The sequence below is a fragment of the Gigantopelta aegis genome, chromosome 4, assembly GCF_016097555.1.
Source record: "Gigantopelta aegis isolate Gae_Host chromosome 4, Gae_host_genome, whole genome shotgun sequence".
NCBI lineage: Eukaryota > Metazoa > Mollusca > Gastropoda > Neomphalida > Peltospiridae > Gigantopelta > Gigantopelta aegis.
The window spans coordinates 18,031,195-18,049,036 of NC_054702.1; the positions used below are offsets into that span (position 1 = coordinate 18,031,195).

General features: G+C 35.4%; 1 protein-coding gene across 1 annotated transcript; it reads right to left on the reverse strand.

Annotated features, from left to right (window-relative positions):
- Positions 1-10,595: 10,595 nt before the first annotated feature.
- Positions 10,596-16,228, reverse strand: LOC121371394. Its single transcript, XM_041497260.1, has 3 exons — positions 16,188-16,228; positions 15,474-15,606; positions 10,596-10,902 (listed from the first exon to the last, which is right to left on the reverse strand). Exons 1-3 carry the CDS (start codon positions 16,225-16,227, stop codon positions 10,755-10,757), a joined length of 321 nt encoding a protein of 106 aa, XP_041353194.1. The 5' UTR covers position 16,228; the 3' UTR covers positions 10,596-10,754.
- Between the last annotated feature and the right edge of the window lie 1,614 nt (positions 16,229-17,842).

The following is a 17,842-nucleotide window of genomic DNA, read 5'->3' on the forward strand; positions in this document are numbered from 1 at the left end:
TCATTTTATACACATTTACAGGTGCAAATGCTCACAATCCTTTTGAGATTTTGAGAAAATTGTTTTTAGTATCCCCCATAAAACTACAAAAATCAAACTCAATCAAAAATACCCTGTAACGCGCCCACATTGATTTCTGCACGAGCGCTCCGAGACACGATCCCATAGAGTGGTTGGTTGTGACTGGGTGGTGGGATGCTGTAATGGAACTGGTATTTAACGAGTTTGCGTGAGGCAGTCTGAAATGGAAATAATGTCAAATGTAATATAATAGATGATGTGTGAAAAAGGAAGGAAATGGTTTATATAACGACGCATCAACACATTTTATTTACGGTTATATGGCGTCAGACATATTGTTGATGACCACACATACATACTGAGAGGAAACCCGCTGTCGCCACTTCATAGGCTACTCGTTTCCATTAGCGGCAAGGGATCTTTTATATGTACCATCCCACAGACAGGATAGTACATACCACGGCCTTTGTTACACCAGTTGTGGGTACTGGCTGGAACAACAGATGGTGTGTATTGCTGGAGTGGGAATGGCGGTGACATTCTCTCCCCATTTTTAAATTACATTAAAACAAATTCCCACTCTAGTATAGACTCCTTTTAAGATTTTAAGACAGACCAAAAGTTAAGGTGGATGGGAAAATTATATGAATTGGACCCCGGGAAGAGGGGGGAGTGGGAGGGCATGATATCTCTTTATGCCGATGATAGAAGCAGAAGGACAACTAAATTTTGTTCAACATCTCTCTCTCTCTCTCTCTCTCTCTCTCTCTCTCTCTCTCTACCCAATTCCCCTTTTGGCCCTTCGTTAGAGATACGATACGTAAGAATACCGACCCATCCCAATGAACCCTAAACTTCTTCAAGTAGGCTATCCGATGATGACCATAATTACTATCGTCGTCATTATCATCGCAAACGTCATCATCATGTAGTGCTACATTCATAGCTAAAGCCGACGTGGAACAACGATGGTGAGTTCAGAAGGGAAAATACTTGCAGATGTCTCAGTATGTCATACTGAATTGAACGCGAGCGCCTGCGAGTGCCTTCACTCCTGAACTCGCTGTGATGACATCCTATGATTTTCGACTTGATTAAAAAAACAAACACCCAACCCCCCCCCCCCCCCCCAAAAAAAAAAAAAAAAAAAAAAAATCAACAACAAAAAAACAACAACAACAAAAAAACACACAACCCCAACAACATAAAAAACACACAAAAATAAACACAAACACAAAAATGACCACCACTACATCTTGGGACATATTTGTTTTTAGAATTGGGATATTTTGGGCTTCAACAACCCCTGAAAAAAGGCCAACTACAACAACAAAAAATGATACAAAACAAAACAGAAACAAACAAATAAGCGCCACGCTAAGAAAATAAGACACCGTAACAATTTTTTCGAAGCTTGTTTATTTTATTTTTGTTTTACAAAAATAATACAAAAAGGTAAAAGAAAAAAAAGCCAAAATACATACAATATAATACAGCTTAATATACTGAGTGTACTTATAGATACAACAGTCAAAATACACTTCTCGAAGTTTGCTACTTATACGTATAAGAGAAATACATTGATCAGTGACACATTCCGTATACTATTAGTAAATAACTATTATGCATCCATACTAATAATGTCTAGATATTATTGATTAGTGTATTCAGTTTCCAGAGAACCTAACCAGCCGATTCAGACGTCTTTGTTTTACACTGATGAACTATTTTTAAAGGTTCATGCTCAACATTCCAAGTTCTATATTTGCTATTTTAAAATGTATTTTCAATAAATAACTAAAAATTTATTTGCTTCCATCTCAGGCCCGTAGGAACGACTTGGGGGAGGGGGGCACTGACGGATCGGGTACAAACTCTATATTAGATTTTGGTTACAATGGCAAACATTAATGTGATAAAACAAGGCTCACGAGTGTGTGTGTGTGTGTGGGGGGGGGGGGGGGTGCACGTGCCCCCCCCCCCCCCCGGTACCTACGGACCTGCATATATAATAGTTGCATAATTAAGTCGAAATATTTAAGACACATAGAAAATATTCATTACGTCTCCATTAAAATGTCAGACAGTTCTTTGTCAGTACGAAGATGTAATTCAAATTCAATATGTGACGTCACGCGTAAACCTATTGGTCAACCTTATTAGATTATCCAACAATATACATTTATAGATGGTAGTATATAAAATTATTTTGATGCAATTTATTTTTGTTAGCATCTAATTCATATGATCTTAACATTTCATAACAAAAATAAATATTTTTGTTAACTATGAAACTTGGAGACTGTGCCTTTAAGGTGGACCTATGTGCTTTACGGAGAAACGAATGTCGTTTACTGGGAACGGACCTGTACTAGATGTATATATAGAGAATAATACATGAGTTTCCGTTAGATACCATTTATCTTAAAACGAGTTGTTTTAAAATGTACCTAACGAGCGAAAGCGAGTTTGATATGTTTTTAAACAATGAGTTGTAACATAAATGGTATCGGACACGAATGTATTATTCAATTTTTTACATATCCTCAAAAACCAGGTTTTAAGCAAATTTTAACATCTTTTTCGACTAAACGTTATTTACAACCCTTGCGTCACAGACAAATGATTGTCAGGTTAACTACACATCACAGTGTAATTTATTCCGATCGTGATGTTTTTTCATTGGATGTATGGTATTGGTGACCTGGTCATCACCAAGAAGCAGCCAGTCGTATATCTCGAAATTGTTATCATACGTACATGTGTAAACAAGTACAATGCATGTGTTATAAAAAATAACGAATGATGTTCACACCAACGGGTGTGCAAGAAAGATGATTTAATTCACAGCTTTATTAATATAGAATAAGTATAGAATAAGATATATGTCACGTCATTTAGCCGTGTTAGCGCTTCAAGTGGTTAGTATGTTATCATTTCAGAAAGGTCGCCCCAACATTACGACGTAAAGTGACTCAACGTAGTTTTCAAGACGCCAATAATGACTAATATCCCCATTAGATGTATCTGTGATACAATGCTACTTCCGTTCTTGCAGGCGTTTCCGCTTACGTCAATAACTGCCGTGTTGCTTGAACTGCAATGATGACAAAAGTAAAAAAAAACCCAAAAAACCCCCAGTGAAACACTGATCTGAAAATGACCATCGTTTGATTAGTTTTAGTATTTAAAATTATTCGCAGCATTTTATTTTCCGTCGCCAAATACGTTTTGGTTTGAAACATATTTTATTGTATATACACAGTAATACACAAAAGGATTGGGCACAAGTTATTCAACTTACGAGGCCCTCTCCTAATTACAAATATTATAACATTATAGGCGACTACTATTACTACAAATATTTGGAACAAACTAAATACATAAAACATAAAGCAAGACAAATTAACAGTGCAGATAAGGTGAAACCGGAAGAAAGACTACCATAAATATTCAGAACATAGTTAATAAATAAAATATCAAGCAAAATAGATCTGTAGTGTGAATAAAGTGCTAAAAAGAATAAATAATAATAATAATAAAAAACAAATAATAATAAAATAAAAATCGGGAAACTAAAGTAGTTTATCTTTCTAATCCAAATACGTTGTCAGCCATCGTGAAAATTCATGCAAAACCTGAATAAGATGGAACACTACTATACTCCTGCATGAAAGTTAACGTAATCTGCAAAACGTCTTCTGGCACATAATTAATTTTGTTGAGTATAGTTCATGCAGACCTCAGTGATGTACGGAGAAACGGATACGTATCCGTCACACTATCACTGGGAACCATAGACGTACGGACTCTCATTTTTGTAGGGGGTTGCCCGAATTAAACGAAAATGTCCGAATCTGGATAACATTTATTCATAATTATTAGTATTACTATTAAACAGCTATGTTGGGTTACAAACGAATCACTATGCATTTTTACATGGATTACAACTAATTTTGAGAGTGGAATGATAGAAATACACAAAATTTATAAAAAGTCTCAGGTTAGCACATTTTGCCAGAATATCTGTATCATGTTTGCCTGAAATTGAGGTTTTGCTCTAGTGGGGCTGTTTTCCCCAGTCTTGTACGCTTATGCTGAGAACAGGGGCCTAATTCACTAAACTCTCGCAACTTTGTGATCTCACAGTACAATGCTAAAAGACTTGCAAAGAGGATGCTTTGTTGTCTAGCAGAAACTGAGTAGTTAATAGTCTAAAACTCCTTAAACAGTTAAGAAGAGAATTTTCTTTAAGTTTCTATAATGCTTTCCGGATTTTTTCTTCCCCCCCCCCCCCCCCGCTAGCTACGGCCCTGTATATAAGCCAAATTTCTTACACACCCGTTGGTGAGAATACCATTTGTTATTTTTGGTTACACATGGTTGTTAACACACTCATTAGATACATTTTAAAACAACATCTAACGGCCACTCATGTATTATTCTATATATATCTCAACTAAAAGGTTTGTGTCACATCATTAAGGAGTTAACGCTCCACATGGTTAGTTCAGTCTGTTATTTAAAAACTTCGTATTTACATTAAGACGTAAAGTGACTCAACATAGTTTTCAAGACGCCAATTATGATCAGGGTCCCCACTAGATGTCGCTGGGATAAAGAGCCACTTCCGTTCTTGCAGGCGTTTCCGCTTGTATCAATAACTGCCGAGTTGCTCGAACTGTAATAATAACGAAAGAGAAAAACAGTGAAACACTGATATGAAAACAACAAATGTGTGATTAGTTTTCAAGTATTTAAAGGTATTCCTGACATTGCAGATTTAAGAAATAAATCGATTTTTTTTACGTACTACTAGTATACTGAGAAATTGTTCTATAATTTCAAGACAGAACCAATCGATGTCTTAATTATATAGGTTCGCAGTGACGATGTTTAAAGTGAGAGGGACACAAGCTAATTTGCCTTTCTTATGGTGTTCAGTATTATATATTTTTGTATGTATGGAATTATTGGGATGTAAAATGCAGTTCGGGGATCGGAAGCGAGAGTCCGGGGTAGGGTGTGTTTTGATGCATTTTTTAAGAGTTGGGGGGTGGGGGTTGGGGGTGGGGGGTGGTAGTTGAAATGCGAATTCATATATATCTGGCATTAGAACAACCACACTGCATAAAAAGCCACTGATATACTAATCAAGAAAAATATAATTTTAACTACTAAATTTTAGTAGAAATTATGTTTACAATGAGAGCACACTTAGACGAGTCTGTGTAACACAAATAAACGAAGTAGTTACTCGCAAATCTTCTCCTTGGCCTCACAGTCGCTGTGCGTGAGGACGCCATCGGTGAAGCAGTGCTGGTTGTAGTCACCCGTGCAGACATTCGGGTTAAACGTAGAACAGTCCACTGTCAGACCGTATGTCGTGCCTGGATAATAGAAATAAATAAAATAACAGTCCACTGTCAGACCGTATGGCGTGCCTGGATAATAGAAATAAATAAAATAACATTCCACTGTCAGACCGTATGACCTGCCTGGATAATAGAAATAAACAAAATAACATTCCACTGTCAAACCGTATGATGTGCCTAGAAAATAGAAATAAACAAAATAATATTCCACTGTCAGACCGTATGACGTGCCTGAATAATAGAAATAAATAAAATAACAGTCCACTGTCAGACCGTATGTCGTGCCTGGATAATATAAATAAATAAAATAACAGCCCACTGTCAGACCGTATGACGTGCCTGGATAATATAAATAAATAAAATAACAGCCCACTGTCAGACCGTATGTCGTGCCTGGATAATATAAATAAATAAAATAACAGTCCACAGTCAGACGTGCCTGGATAATAGAAATAAACAAAATAACAGTCCACTGTCAGACCGTATGTCGTGCCTAGATAATAGAAATAAACAAAATAGCAGTCAACTGTTAGACCGTATGACGTAGCTGGACAATATGAATAAATAATATAATAGTATATTGTCAGACCGTATGACGTGCCTGGATAATATAAATTAATAAGATAACAATCCACTGTCCGAGTTACGTGCCTGAATAATATAAATAAATAAATAACATGTTAAACGTAGAACGTACACTGTCAGGCCTGATGACGTGTATAGAAAATACAAATAAACAAAATAACGGGATAAACGAAGAAACAGGCTCGTAAGAACCGGGAGGTATTCACTCCCCCACCCATCCACACTTGATGACGAAAATATACCGTTGTTAGTCCTACTCTATATCAAAGTAAAAAATCCGGCTTATTCCCCCCACCCCACCCCACTAGAGAATGTCTCTGCCCCTACTAGAGCTATTGAACTTTTAACTGTCAGACCGTATAACTTGCCAGAATAATACGGCGTATAAATAAACAAAATACTGATACGTAATGTTTAGAAGAAACCCGCAACATTTTTCCATTAACAGCAAGGGATCTTTTTTATGCACTTTCCTACTGACAGAAAAACACACACCACGGCATTTGATATACTATTCGTGTGACACTAGCTCGGACAAGAAAATCCCCACAGGATCCGCCAAGGAGATTCGTTCCTATGACGCAAAGAACCCCAGGCGAGTGCTCTACCGACTGAGTAAAACCCTGCCTTATTATAGATGGAGAGACAAAACTGGAGTGTGGAGTCCAATTACATTGTCTAAAACTTCATAAAGAAAGACGCAAACGAAAAGTAAAATAAACTAGAATAATAAAAATAAATAAAACGTAAAGCATTTAAAGAGACTACCCTGAGTTTTCAGCGCTAGTAGCTAGATTTCCATTCCCTCCCCAACAAAATATTTTCCAAATCACTATCTTACATCATTATGTTTTAAATATAAAACATTATACGAATTTGAAACATTTGGAACTACTTTTGTTCGAATTATTTATAATTTCGTTTGTCCATTGATAAAAATAATAAAATCGTACGTACGAAATTATTTTAGACAAACATCGATACTGAGATACCACAAAACATTATGATGTCCCTTTATGCATTGGTTATAGATACGTTGATGTTCTACAATAATAATAATAATAATAATAATAATAATAATAATAATAATGCAAGTAAATTGCAATTTCAACAATGTAAAAATATTTAATTTTTTGAAAACCTTTTAAAAAGTCTACAAACTGAGGATAGTCCCACTAAAGGTGTACCTACCTGAAAGAACCAGCACCATAAATAAGACTGCAATATTCATCTTCGCTGGTATGCAAAGCGTAAGTCTAATAACGAAAACCCACTACGAGGAATCTTTTATAAAGACTATGAATTTCAAAAACCATAAAATATCCGAACAATAAACCAGTCCAAGAGGTTCGAAAGTAAAATCTCCATCTTAATATCGCGTAACTGTCGAAAATTCATAGGACGTGATATACACCTTTATCTGAAATGCAAAACTTAATAGTATTTCTAGTGAAATAGCGAGGTACACGTTCACTCCATAAACGATAAGAGGTCAATTTTATAGATTTAATAAACTCTTATCAACGTAAATGAATAAAAAATCGTCTGAAATAGTAGGTAATATTGTAGTTTAGTTGATACCACACTCCGTACCAGCCTCAACAGAAAGTGTTTCAACAATGAAATACGTTTTGCTTGGCTTAAAGGGACATTCCTGAGTTTGCTGCAATTTTTAAAGATGTTATAGACTAACAGAGACTTTTTAAGGATTGTAATTACATATCTAATATATTGTTATGCATAAAATATTAGTGGCTGTATATTAAACCTGTTTGTGTTCGTTCTCATATTTGTACTAGTCATTTTATTTCCTAAAATATTAATGTTTTTCGTACGTACGACGTTATTTGAAGACAAAATCCAGTTTGGGTTTCTTACAAATATTAAAACGACCAGAAACACATTGAATATACAGACACTGATATTGTAAACAAGAAAATATGTTTAATATGTAAGTTTAATCGTAGAAATATTTTATTAGTCGGAAACATCTTACAATGCAGCAAACTCAGGAATATCCCTTTAAATAGAAAAGGAAAAGTGTGTTGGAAATAATGAAAGTGTCAACATATAAGTAAAATAAAATTTCTCTATCTAGTTAGGAAGTGTAAAATACTTTTGTTTTACCATTAACTTACACATAACTTAGACGTTTTAAAAATATTATCGGGTTTTTATTGTGTTGTTTTTGTTTTTGTTGTTTTGTTTTTGTGTTTATTTAATTTATTTTCTGGTGTTTGTAGTATGTACGTACTTCATAAAATAGTCGTTCCAGCTAGTGCACCATGACTAGCATATCAAATTCCGTGGTATGTGTTATCCTGTATTTGGGATGGTGCATATAAAAGTTCCCTTGCTATTAATGGAAAAATGTAGCGGGTTTTCTCTAAGATTATATGTCAAAATTACCAAATGTTTGACATCCAATAACCGATGATTAATAAAACAATGTGCTCTAGTGGTGTCGTTAAACAATACACACTTTAACTGTTCATAAGAGTCAGTGTCTTTAACCTGGTTCTAACAGTTGGAGCTCCGTTTTTGAGGATGTGTTAATGTATGAAGCATAAACCATTCGAGAAAATATAATTTCGTTGTTTACGAAGCAGACGATAAATAATTATGTGATTTAAATAGAGAATACTACACGAATGGCCGTTAGATACCATTTATCTCATAAAGAGTTGTTTTAAAAGGTATCTAACGAGCGAAAGCGAGCTGGTTACGTTTGTAAACAACTTGTAAGAAGATAAATGGTATCTAACGGACGCGAATGTTATATTCTATTTCTTACATATTCTGAATTTTTTTTAAAATAACTTTAAATGCCTTTTAAAACTAAAACCTTTGTACGGCCCTAGCGTTTATAGTTAACTTGTGCGTCACAGACAAGTCAATTTTAGGTTAACTTGTACGTCACGGAGTGATCATTTGTGAATTATTGCTTATCACGAAATAAAAAATATTTTGTTGTTAACGCCCGAGAAACCATCGGCTCGGATCCGAAAACAAATTGAATAATAAATAAATAAATAAAATTTTTAACCTTCGTAAATACCAGATATTTCAAATGAAGTTGTATGTGACTGATATAAGTGATAGAGAAAAGTAAATAAAAGAAAGAAGATAGAAATATAATAAAATAAGATAAATGAAATAAGATAAATCAAAATAAATAAGGTCACGGCGCTACATTTATTGACATTTAAGCAGATGTACTACAGTGACACTCCAGAATTGACGTAACTTCGTAAGAACCAGATATTTCAAATATTTTATTACATTTTAAATACTGATACATGTGGAGAATTAAAGATCACTGGAAATCCGCGTAAATATTTAACTATGCTTCTAATTGTTAAAAGTAGCAAACACATTCCACTTAAGTTAATTTTATTGTATGAATCTTTTAATTTTGCGTTGTTAAAACCATTGATAGACGGCTCAAGAGACTTCGTCTATTTTTTATTAATATTATTTTTATTATTATTTAACGACACACTCAACACATTTTATTTTCGGTTATATGGCGTCGGACATATGAGAGAGGAAACCCGCTATCGCAACTTCAAAGGCTACTCTTTTTGATTAGCAGAAATGGATTTTTATATGTACCATCCCACAGACGGGATAGTACATACCACGGCATTTGATATACCAATCGTGGTGCACTTGCTAGAACGAGAAATAGTCCAATGGGCCCACCGACGGGGATCGATCCCACGCCGTTACGCTACGTCCCGCCCCAGACTTCGTCTAAGTTAATGTTTGACTGCTTTTGATCTTAAACCATTCCAATGTAAACTTTAGTAGACCGTTTTTCGCAGCCATTTTACCATCTGATACAAAATATGTACGTTAGTCGCTACAGATTCACAGCTCCTACGAAGCTACTCACGACGCTCATGATAACTGTTCTCCCAAGTTGTAAATAGCCTGGATACAGTTTAATTCGGCAAGGGACGTTACTCTTCGCGCACATGCGCAATGTGAATGTGATAGAGGTCTATTCTTTTACAAATTGAACACAAAATAGGACATTTGAAACACTACTTTTATTTATTAATTTTGCTTAAAAACAGTAATACTCATTCATAGTGAAGACTAATTATTTGTCTTTTTTTCCCCTACTCGCATACAAAACGGATATCCAACTATTAAGAGTCAGATCAACAAAATAATAATGAAATATAGAGCTAGGTAGGATAAAGTAATTTCAGACATCATGAGCAGACGACATTCTTCACTTTAGGCGAGTACAGCTGTTATATTTATATACTGAACAATGTGGGGGTTTTTTTGTTTTTTTTTACAAATTGTACATTGTATGTGTTATCCTGCATGTGGGGTGGTGCATATAAAAGATCCCTTACTACTAATGTAAGTTGTAGCGGGTTTCCTCTCTTAGACTATTTGTGAAAATTACCAACTGTTTGACATCCGATAGCCGATTAATAAATCAACGTGTTCTAGTGGTATCGTTAAACAAAACAAACGTTAACTTTTAAAGTCTTTCAAGGCAAATATTAAAACAGTAATAACAACAAAACATAAAAAAACGCCATAATATTTATTGATAAATGTAATTAATCCATTACATCGCAGGATCACAGATCGTGGGAGTCCCCAGTCATTTAGTCCTTGCACGATTACACAAAATATCACACTATATAACTCTTCAAAACAAATATATATAGATTTAATATTTGGTTCTGTTTCTAGATAATTTTAAAAGTTTGTATTGTACTGCTGGCTCCAAACTGATCAACAGTCTCATTTAACAATATAACTCGTTGCGAATTTCAGAATTCCTGCAATGGTGACCAATGCCAATAACAGGGTCGAGTTTGATTGTCTGTTCCCACAACCTTCTATTGAACAGGCAGCCCAGGTATCGTCTATAACGGAGGTGTCATTCGCACTGAAAATAGAATCAAATGCAGCAGGTTTAGAACATTACCGTTGTAAGGTGGCTGTTTAAAACAGGTGATTTAGAAATGTAGTAAGGTGGCTGTATAAAACAGGTGGTTTAGAAATGTAGTAAGGTTACTGTTTAAAACAGGTGGTTTAGAAATGTAGTAAGGTGGCCGTTTAAAACAGGTGGTTTAGAAATGTAGTAAGGTGGCCGTTTAAAACAGGTGGTTTAGAAATGTAGTACGGTGGCCGTTTAAAACAGGTGGTTTAGAAATGTAGTACGGTGGCCTTTTAAAACAGGTGGTTTAGAAATGTAGTAAGGTGGCTGTTTAAAACAGGTGGTTTAGAAATGTAGTAAGGTGGCTGTTTAAAACAGGTGGTTTAGAAATGTAGTAGGATTTAAATCTATTTTATTGAATACCATGTTCAAGAGAAAATCATACGAATACGTCATTATTCAAGAGAGTTAACTCTTGGTCCTTTTCCCTCTAAGCCAAAAAAAGCAATTTTAATGCAGGATGCTTTTTATCATTATTATTATTATTATTATTATTTAATTGAAATAGCTTTACTGGAAATGAAAACATTTGTAATGACATCTTCTGATATTTGATTATAATTTGGAAAAAAACATTTTTTTGGGTCTGGTTTTAGCTGTATTATATTATTAAGTACAAACGTTGTAGTTTTCAAAAACAAATGCTGTCCCGGGTCGGATCACTGGCTATCCAGAGACCGGACCCGGAATGGACATGCCTGAAACCTTAGTGGTATAGGGGGAATGTAAAAATGCTCTTAAGTCTCAGTCAAAAACAAATTTTAACTCTGTTTACTGTTCTTTTTGTTCAGTTTTTTCTAAAGTTCTACACACACTCTTCTTTTCTGTTCAGTTTTTTTCTAAAGGTCTACACACTTTACCCTTTCCAAACAAAATAATATTTATTTGAATTTGTAGATTTTAAACTAAACATCATTGCGTTATGTGCAATCATTAAAATAAACTCAGAATGTCTGCTGTTTGTGTTACAAATGAATCAACCTCCACTGTGATGACTCGAACCAGGGACTCTGTGTTTTATAAACTAAGCTGTAACAAGTCAGCAACAGACGCAGACTGATGCAGATCGACGCAGAATAAAGAAAAAACCCCGTATGGGAACACAGTCACAGACTATCTGCGTTGAAGGCCTATTCAGGAGGTTGAGCGATCGCTAGACTGGTTTTTGTGCTTAATATTGAATTAATCTAATGCGATAGAAGACGATGGTACCAGTCAAATTGTTCGCGAGCGCTCAGCCTTTTGAACACGTCACTGTTTATCTTTGCAGATACGTCGTAAAGCGGCTGCACCAGTCTGCATCGATTTGCGTCTCTTTACGATTTTATGGAAACCTGGCCTAGAGCTTATAAAACTTTTAGAATCTCAAGACTTGAGGCTGAAGTCATGGCAACGCGATACACATTTTTTCATATGACGCTATTAAGGGGAATCCAACCAGTGCACCACGACTGGTACACCAAAGGTTGTGGTATGTGATATCCTGTCTATGGGATGGTGCATATAAAAGATCCCTTGCTGCTAATCAAAAAGAGTAGCCCATGAAGTGGCGACAGCGGGTTTCCTCCCACAGTATCTGTGTGGTCCTTAATCATATATCCGATCATTTTATGACATTAGTATCAGTACGTACAGATATGTGGAAATAATGACCCCCCCCCCCCCCCCAACAATTGAATTTTTGATGGCAAATAACGTTATATATACTGTTTGCGTTTTTAAGAACATCGTTGATCACTCCAATGAAGGTGTTTTTAAAACAAAAGTGCACAAGCGATTTATGGTAGAATTCTTTGAATTTTTATCTGTGTATGGGCATTGGGTTTTTCAAGCTTTTAAAGTTTCATCGGTGACAGTACATTTTTATTATCTCATATTGATTTACTCACCCAGCATTACTATCTGTGCAAAACTGATAATGGTGTAATCACTTTTAGATCCTGTATACAATCATAAAGTAAATGGTCAATAAATGTTTTAAAAAGTAACTTTTTCCCTCAGTTCGAATGTATTTAAAAAACAACAACATTTTAGTAGTGAAGATATTTACTTTTGTGTCTGCTGGATGTCATTTTAAGCAACATAACCAATGTTCTCTTTGTTACATTACAGAAAAGTTTAAAATTAAATATGGGTTAATAAATATAAAACACGATTAATTTGACTACACACGGCAAAAAGGAAACGTCATAGCGATTCAAACACCTATTCACTTTATGGCCCGTGTATCAAACGTTTGTCCGTTGACCTATGTTTTTTTTTTTACATTCCAGTAATATAAGGATACCTTGATAATATATGAAAATTTCAAGGTGTAATGACTTTTATATTTTGACTGATTTCCCCTTAAAGATTCGAGTCAAGACTCTAAGGGCCGATTTCACATGTCTGGGTTTCGTAACACCAGGTTATATGAAAACCTAGGTTTAACACTGGTTTACGTGACACCAGGTTATATGAAAACCTAGGTTTAACACTGGTTTACGTAACACCAGGTTATATGAAAACCTAGGTTTAACACTGGTTTACGTAACACCAGGTTATATGAAAACCTAGGTTTAACACTGGTTTATGTAAAACACTGAAAAACTTCACCAAGACCTACACCCGTGGTGCATTTCACATGTGTGTTTACAAAACCACGCTTTTTACATGGGTTATCTGCAGAGCTAGGAAGGGACATAGGCGAGGGATAGCTTACATTTCATTACTTTGTAATTCAAACTCGTTGCCAGTATATTATTAGCATTCGCGTACCAGATGGGGGGTCAGCTATCTCCTACCCACTCCCACCACAGTCTGGGGCAATCCGTATTCGGGCAAACATTATGGAGATGTTTGGCCAAAATAAGCTGGCCTGAAGACGTTTCACTGTGTATTTCCATCATTCTACTCACAATATTAGTTATAATCCACGTAAAATGCGTACAGAACCCTACATAGCTGTTGGTAATAATGCACAGATGAATAAACGTTGTTTCCCAGAATTGGGCATTTCCCTTTAATTGGGGCAAAAACCATCCCCCCCCCCCCCCCCCCACACACACACTCCAAAACAAAAAAGGGACCCGTACGCCTGAAGATAACGAGAAAACTTTTGTTAAATTTTCAAACCTGTAGCCCTGTCTCGCCTTTCCCCCCCTTTATTAAGATGAGACAAACACGAACGCATATCATTATAATACTGCAGTTTGTGATAAAGATAACTTTTGTTTTTGAAAATTATCTATGAGTGTGATTAAAATACAAAGCAACAGGAATACTCAGAACAATGTGTAAAGTGGTTTATATCGTTTCTATACATGTACGTGCCTGTGCGTCTAAAATAAAGGTATTTAAACAAAAAATAGCTGGGGTAATAAATAGAATAATAAACGAGATACCAGTTATTATCAAATTTATGTCCCTCGCTAAAGTTCATGACAACTAAAAATTATTTCACTCATGACTTTTGTTTTAAAAATAACTGGTATCTTGTTTATTATCATCTATATATCTCAGGCGCTTTGTTGTTAGTTCGCCACGAACATGGTGAATAATTGTTGTGTAAAGGGGTGGATCTAATTTTTTTTACATACCCATTGGTGAGAACATCATTTGTTATTTTTGACAACACATACTTGTTAACATGTAAGTGTGTTGACAATTTCAAGACATATGACTGGCTGCTCTTAGGTGATGTCCAGGTCACCAATGCCATTCATCCAATGGAAAAATAGCACGAAATCGATTACACTGTGATGTGTAGATAACCTGACAATCATTTGTCTGTGACGCGTAACTTAGCTACAAGCGGCTGGGCTGTAAATCACTTTTAGTCGAAAAAGATGTTAACATTTGCTTAAAACCTGATTTTTGACGATATGAAAGAAATAAAATAATGCATTCGTGTCCGTTAGATACCATTTATCTTACTTGCTGATTAAAAACGTATCTAACTCGCTTTTGCTCGTTAGATACATTTTAAAACAACTTGTTGTAAGATAAATGGTATGTAACGGCCACTCATGTATTATTCTCTATATACAGTCGTGCTAAAAGAAAGAAGAAAAAAAGGGCATCTTGTGTAAAGGGGGGGGGGGGGGGGGGTCGAACCCACTGATCCCCCAGACTTTATCTGCTACTGTAGTGGGTTAAAATGGTCTCTAAAAATACGTTCACATTTAATGGCTCTGCGATACTGATGTAAAACACCATTTTGCTGGCGAAATTATCTATGAAGAAAAGTTACTTTGAGCAAACCCAGTGAAAAACCACCTCAAGGGCAGGTTTAAACAAGCAATACAATTGTAACCCAGTGTTAAATTAGGATTACTGAAAACCAGACATGTGAAATGCACAGTAAACATGACCCAGGGTTTAACCTAGGTTTAACCCATATGTTTTCAAAACTCACCGATAACCCAGACATATGAAATCGGCCCTAAAGGTTTTATAAGCACGGGTCACAAAAAGCTTTACGATGGTAAAAACTAGGACTGGTCTTTTTAATGATTATATTAACGCTGTTATAAACTTACTCGCATATTTTTTCTTTAGCTAAACAATCTGAAATCACCACTTTCCCGTCTGAGAAGCAGTACTTATTGACATCCGGGTTACAGATACTCGGATTGAATGTTGAACAGTTAACCGTCAGTCCATCCGTCAGGGCTGAAATACGAACACACACATACTAGTAAATAAGTACTATAAATACATAAGAAAAGTGATATACATCTACGTTGAAAACACAAATTAAAAAAAAAGAAAAAAAGGCCTTCCTACAATAACGTCGTTAAAATCGATTTTATATTACTTATCATGAATACATTTATACTGTATATAAGTATATAACACAAATTAGTGCCATTTTAAATTCCTGTCTTATTAGTCATTTTCCGTTAACGATTTATAAATATAAAATTATTATTTGTTTGTCATAATTGGCTTTATACGAAATATTTGTAAAATGCAGAGAGTCGTTGAAAGTTTGTCGGCTGGCCAATCCAAATATAGCATTTTTGATGATCATTAAATATAGTTTATACCAAATACTAGTAGCCGCAATTTTCTTTCTTTTTCCCCCTAATAAAATGTGTTTGCACATTGCAAAATAAATAGTTCTAAGTCAGTCAGTTTTGTTATTTTCAAAAATCACACAAACACATTCGCAACTTTGTTATTTTTCAAATATAAAAAAAAATTGTTCGGTAAAATATTTTGCCAAACTCCTATTATATAGTATTACTTACATGTAGCAAATACTAACGCAAGGGCAATAACTCCGTACATATTGCGAAACATTTAAAACACAATAAACTCTAAAATATCAAACTAGCTGGCTTTTTATATACTTTCTAAGTCTTTTAAATATATGCAATAAAATTTTCGAAAGGTTTGAAGACCTACCCATCAGCGTAAAAGTCAAGTTATGTTTGCCGAAAAGCGAATAAATACTTCAAGCGTCCGGACATTTACTGATGTACGAGCGAAATAATACACTTTACGACCTTATTCGAGTGCATTTTCAACAATGGAGAAACATTTGATGGCGAAAATGGTACAAAAATGCAATAAAAACTTGAAACACTATTTCATATGATTTAACTATTACTTGTAATCGACTTTTTAACTACTGTTGTATATCATAACTGACGCGGGTGGGCTCTATTCTTTGTAGTCCGAATCGGGGGTGGGTGGGTAATTTGAACTGGGTCCGCCTTGGACTAGGTTTCCGATGTGCGTTATTATGAGCGGGCAGGGGCGTACCCTCCGGGGTGGGAGGGCAGTTGACATCTGAGAATCTCACTTTTTTTTCCTCTCTTACTGCTAATGGGGAAAAAATGTTGCGGGTTTTCTCTGGTGACTACAGTCAGAATTACCAAATGTTTGACATCCAATAGTCGACGATTAATTAATCAATGTGCTCTAGTGGTGTCGTTAAACAAAAAAAACTAACTTTCTTTTGTTGTTCAGTATACAAGTAGAACACAAAAAACTTTGTTTTACAACTATATGAAGAACATTCAACCACATTATGTTGAGTCTACGGGAGATAAAACAAACATTCCATATTATAGTAAGAATTGCACAATACAATTTAAAATTACTACCAATAAAAAAATAAAAAATTACTTATTCACTTACGGTTTCATTACAAACCTCACAAACCCCATTTAGGAGCACTACAGATATTTATTAAATAGAGTACATTAAGATTAAAGGAAATAACTATCCAATTAGGAATAAAGCATCTGCATTAGTCTGTAAAAACTATTAAAAACCCCCCAACTACAATGTATTTACAAATACATGTTTAGGGTTTGCGTTACAAGCGTCGTACGTTTCGGCAATGGTCTTCCTTCGGGCTTATTTCTTACCAGGAATAGCTTGGCTACTACTGCAACACTGAACACTATTGGCCAAGAAATTAGTGCACCCTATGTCAATCTATCCATAATTTCATGCATCCGTCAAATCTAGGGGGGCGGGACATCGCTCGGTGGTAAAGCGCTCGCTTGATGCGCGGTCTGTTTGGGATCGATCCTCTTCAGTGGGCCCATTGGGCTATTTCTCGCTCCAGCCAGTGCACCACGACTGTCTATGGGATGGTCCATATAAAAGATCCCTTGCTGCTAATCAAAAAGAGTAGCCCATTAAGTGGCGACAGCAGATTTACTCTCAATATCTGTGTGGTCCTTAACCATATAACCGTAAACAAAATGTGTCGAGTGAGTCGTTAAATAAACATTTCCTTCCTACAGATTGGAGGGAAGGAAGGAAATGGTTTAGTTAACGATGCACTCGACACATTTTATTTACGGTTATATGGTTCAGGAATACCTGTATTGAGAGGAAACACGCTGTAGCCATTTCATGGATGGTTTTATATTGGTCGATTCACATT

Coding starts and splice junctions, on each gene's coding strand:
- LOC121371394 (XM_041497260.1), bottom strand. CDS start 16,227: ATGTACGGAGTTATTGCCCTTGCGTTAGTATTTGCTACAT. Junction 15,607..16,187: donor TGCGTTAGTATTTGCTACAT/GTAAGTAATACT, acceptor TTCGTATTTCAG/CCCTGACGGATGGACTGACG. Junction 10,903..15,473: donor GCTAAAGAAAAAATATGCGA/GTAAGTTTATAA, acceptor TTCTATTTTCAG/TGCGAATGACACCTCCGTTA.